General features: G+C 49.8%; 1 protein-coding gene across 1 annotated transcript in view; it reads left to right on the forward strand.

Annotated features, from left to right (window-relative positions):
* LOC138865474 (mucin-21-like) overlaps window positions 1–2,916 on the forward strand; it is a 3,351-nt gene extending 435 nt beyond the window's left edge. The window contains exons 2-3 of the mRNA XM_070136025.1: window positions 130–418; window positions 1,625–2,916. Of these exons, the coding sequence (XP_069992126.1) occupies window positions 130–418; window positions 1,625–2,916 (1,581 nt within the window). The remainder of the gene's footprint in view (window positions 1–129; window positions 419–1,624) is intronic.
* Window positions 2,917–3,137: the final 221 nt, after the last annotated feature.

A 3,137-nucleotide genomic window follows, 5' to 3' on the forward strand; every position in this document is an offset into this window, starting at 1 on the left:
TTGATTACTGTCTCTGTGCTTTTCATCGAAATGTGAAGCCCAGTTTTGCCGCGCTCTGCCGGGGCTAATAAATACATATTCGGGGGAAACCCTAAATGATTTTTCTATACACGACCCCAAACTGACCAGGGACTGCCCGACACAAAGGAGGAAATTATGAGTGAGCTGATTGGCGGACGTGACTCGGGTTCGGGATGGCAAGAAAGCGCTGATTGGCCAACGAACCTCGTCAGGTGGGTGAGTCATTGGCTTGGCTGGTTTGTTGGTCTTGTAAGACATGCCGGCTATTGGAATCACAATGCTGCCACCGTCCAGACTTTCTCAGACTTGTCCGTTGTCCGAGGAAGAAAGTATTACTCTCCATTTGGGTCTAAAATCGAATCAGTATATACTGGTGCCGGATTTTCTCACACACCCGGTAAATGGATTATGATATTGCGATATTGGCTGGGGTAAATATGTCCGCGAAGAGCTAAAGACGGAACCGATTAATAAATGACAGACACACTTGTCTCTGGCTCTCCATTCGACAGGGAAAATAGACCCGGACGCCCAACCGAAGCCCTAACTAAGAGTAAGCTCATCTTTCTCACCCACAACAACGCCCCCCACCACCACCCTCCCTCCATCCGCCCCCCCACCCCCCCCCCGCAGGTAACGTCTCGCGCCTTCCTTCTTCACCCTCCTGTAACGCCTTAACATTCCCTCCACGCGTTACATTTGTAAAGTAATTCTCCCACAGCCCCGTCCGCTCCTAGTGATGCTCTCATATTTCCTTCTGAGGACCCCCCTGGGACCTTGTTTCCTTCCGCCCTCCTCTGCCACCCCGTCCTCACCCCCCTGCCGCGCCCCTGCTCCTGTTTGATCGTCCCCCTGCCTTCCCGACGGCCCCTGAAAACATATTCAGCGCCCCCTCTCCCCGACTCACTATCCAAGACGACCTCTTCACTCTTACAATCGCTCTCCTTGGCTACCTTACCCTTATTTTTCAACATTATCCAATAATAAAAAAAACATGTCTTCCACCGGGATAACTGTACACCACTCTGAAAAAAAAAGCTTAAATTTAAGGTTGCAATTAAACCGAAACGGACTGCGCCATGAACTACCCTGCCATTTCGTGAAATTATTGACATAAAACCTACGGACCAAATGACCCACATTTACCATTTTCAGCTGCCGTGATTAAATTAATTATTCATAGCCCTAACGAGTGCCCCTTGCAAAATCAAATTTAGAATTTAGAGTACGATAGAAATGTTAAAAAGGGGGAATTTTTTCTCGATATACTGAAATCTACGCCAAAAAAGAAGTGTCGACTTTCTGAATAGTAGTGATAATAATAACAATATGATAATATTAACAGTAATATCAATAACAATATCAAATAAATTCATTTAAGAGCCAATAAGAAATTGGTCTTGCAAACACTTACCATAACGGCCTTGGGGGATGTGCCCCCTTTGCAATACAATCAGTCAAAATAATTGCACACCTATACATGAATTTCACTTTGTAATGGAACTCACTATTCGTAAAGGATTTTAATCTTCACAAGGCAAAGGAAATCGTATCTGCCCTCAGAAAATGGAAATTCTTAAAGCGTTGATAAAATGACTTCTAGAAAAAGCAATCATCACGATTATACTACACAGACAAGCAGATGGCTCCTCCAATATACACTCCAAACAGACACGTACACACTCGGACACTCGCTCCCACACAGACCCGAAACAGACACCCACACACTCAGACCCTCGTTCCCACACAGACCCGAAACAGACACCCACACACTCGGACACTCGCTCCCACACAGACCCGAAACAGACACCAACACACTCAGACACTCGCTCCCACACAGACCCGAAACAGACACCAACACACTCAGACACTCGGCCCCAGACACACTCGAAACAGACACCCACACATTCGGACACTCGGCCCCAGACACACTCGAAACAGACACCCACACATTCGGACACTCGGCCCCAGACACACTCGAAACAGACACCCACACATTCGGACACTCGGCCCCACACAGACCCGAAACAGACACCAACACACTCAGACACTCGCTCCCACACAGACCCGAAACAGACACCCACACACTCAGACACTCGCTCCCACACAGACCCGAAACAGACACCCACACACTCAGACACTCGCTCCCACACAGACCCGAAACAGACACCCACACACTCAGACACTCGCTCCCACACAGACGCGAAACAGACACGCACACAGTCAGGCACTCGCTCCCACACACACCCGAAACAGACACCCACACATTCGGACACTCGGCCCCAGACACACTCGAAACAGACACCCACACATTCGGACACTCGGCCCCAGACACACTCGAAACAGACACCCACACATTCGGACACTCGCTCCCACACAGACCCGAAGCAGACACCCACACACTCAGACACTCGGCCCCAGACACACTCGAAACAGACACCCACACATTCGGACACTCGGCCCCAGACACACTCGAAACAGACACCCACACATTCGGACACTCGGCCCCAGACACACTCGAAACAGACACCCACACATTCGGACACTCGGCCCCAGACACACTCGAAACAGACACCCACACACTCGCTCCCACACAGACTCTTAAAACCCCCCACACACTCAGACACTCGCTCCCAGACACACTCGAAACAGACACCCACACACTCAAACACTCGCTCCCAGACAGACTCTAAAACCACCCCCACACACTCAGACACTCGCTCCCACACAGACCCGAAACAGACACCCACGCACTCGGACACAGACACGGCGACCTCCCGACCCACCCTCCCACACAAATCCCCTTTCCTCCCACTCCCTCTCGGCGTCCCCAACCCGGCCGCTCCAACAGGGCCGAGTCCTCCCGCACACAGATCCGTCCTGTATGCAGATTAGTTCACGAGCGTTGGAAGGGAGAGAATATTGTACCACGCGCTGGGTACTTTTGAGGTATTTAGAGTTAAGCGGTACTTGCGTCCTTGTCTGTCTGTCTGTGTGCCTTTGCAGTGTATACGCTATAATACAGGGTGTATAATTTCTTCTATTTTATGTACCTCCTTTGGTGTATATACTGCCGTTTTATTTCTTAAAACATACATTATTTGTGTGTAAATACA

The sequence above is a fragment of the Penaeus vannamei genome, chromosome 21, assembly GCF_042767895.1.
Source record: "Penaeus vannamei isolate JL-2024 chromosome 21, ASM4276789v1, whole genome shotgun sequence".
Taxonomy (NCBI): Eukaryota; Metazoa; Arthropoda; class Malacostraca; order Decapoda; family Penaeidae; genus Penaeus; species Penaeus vannamei.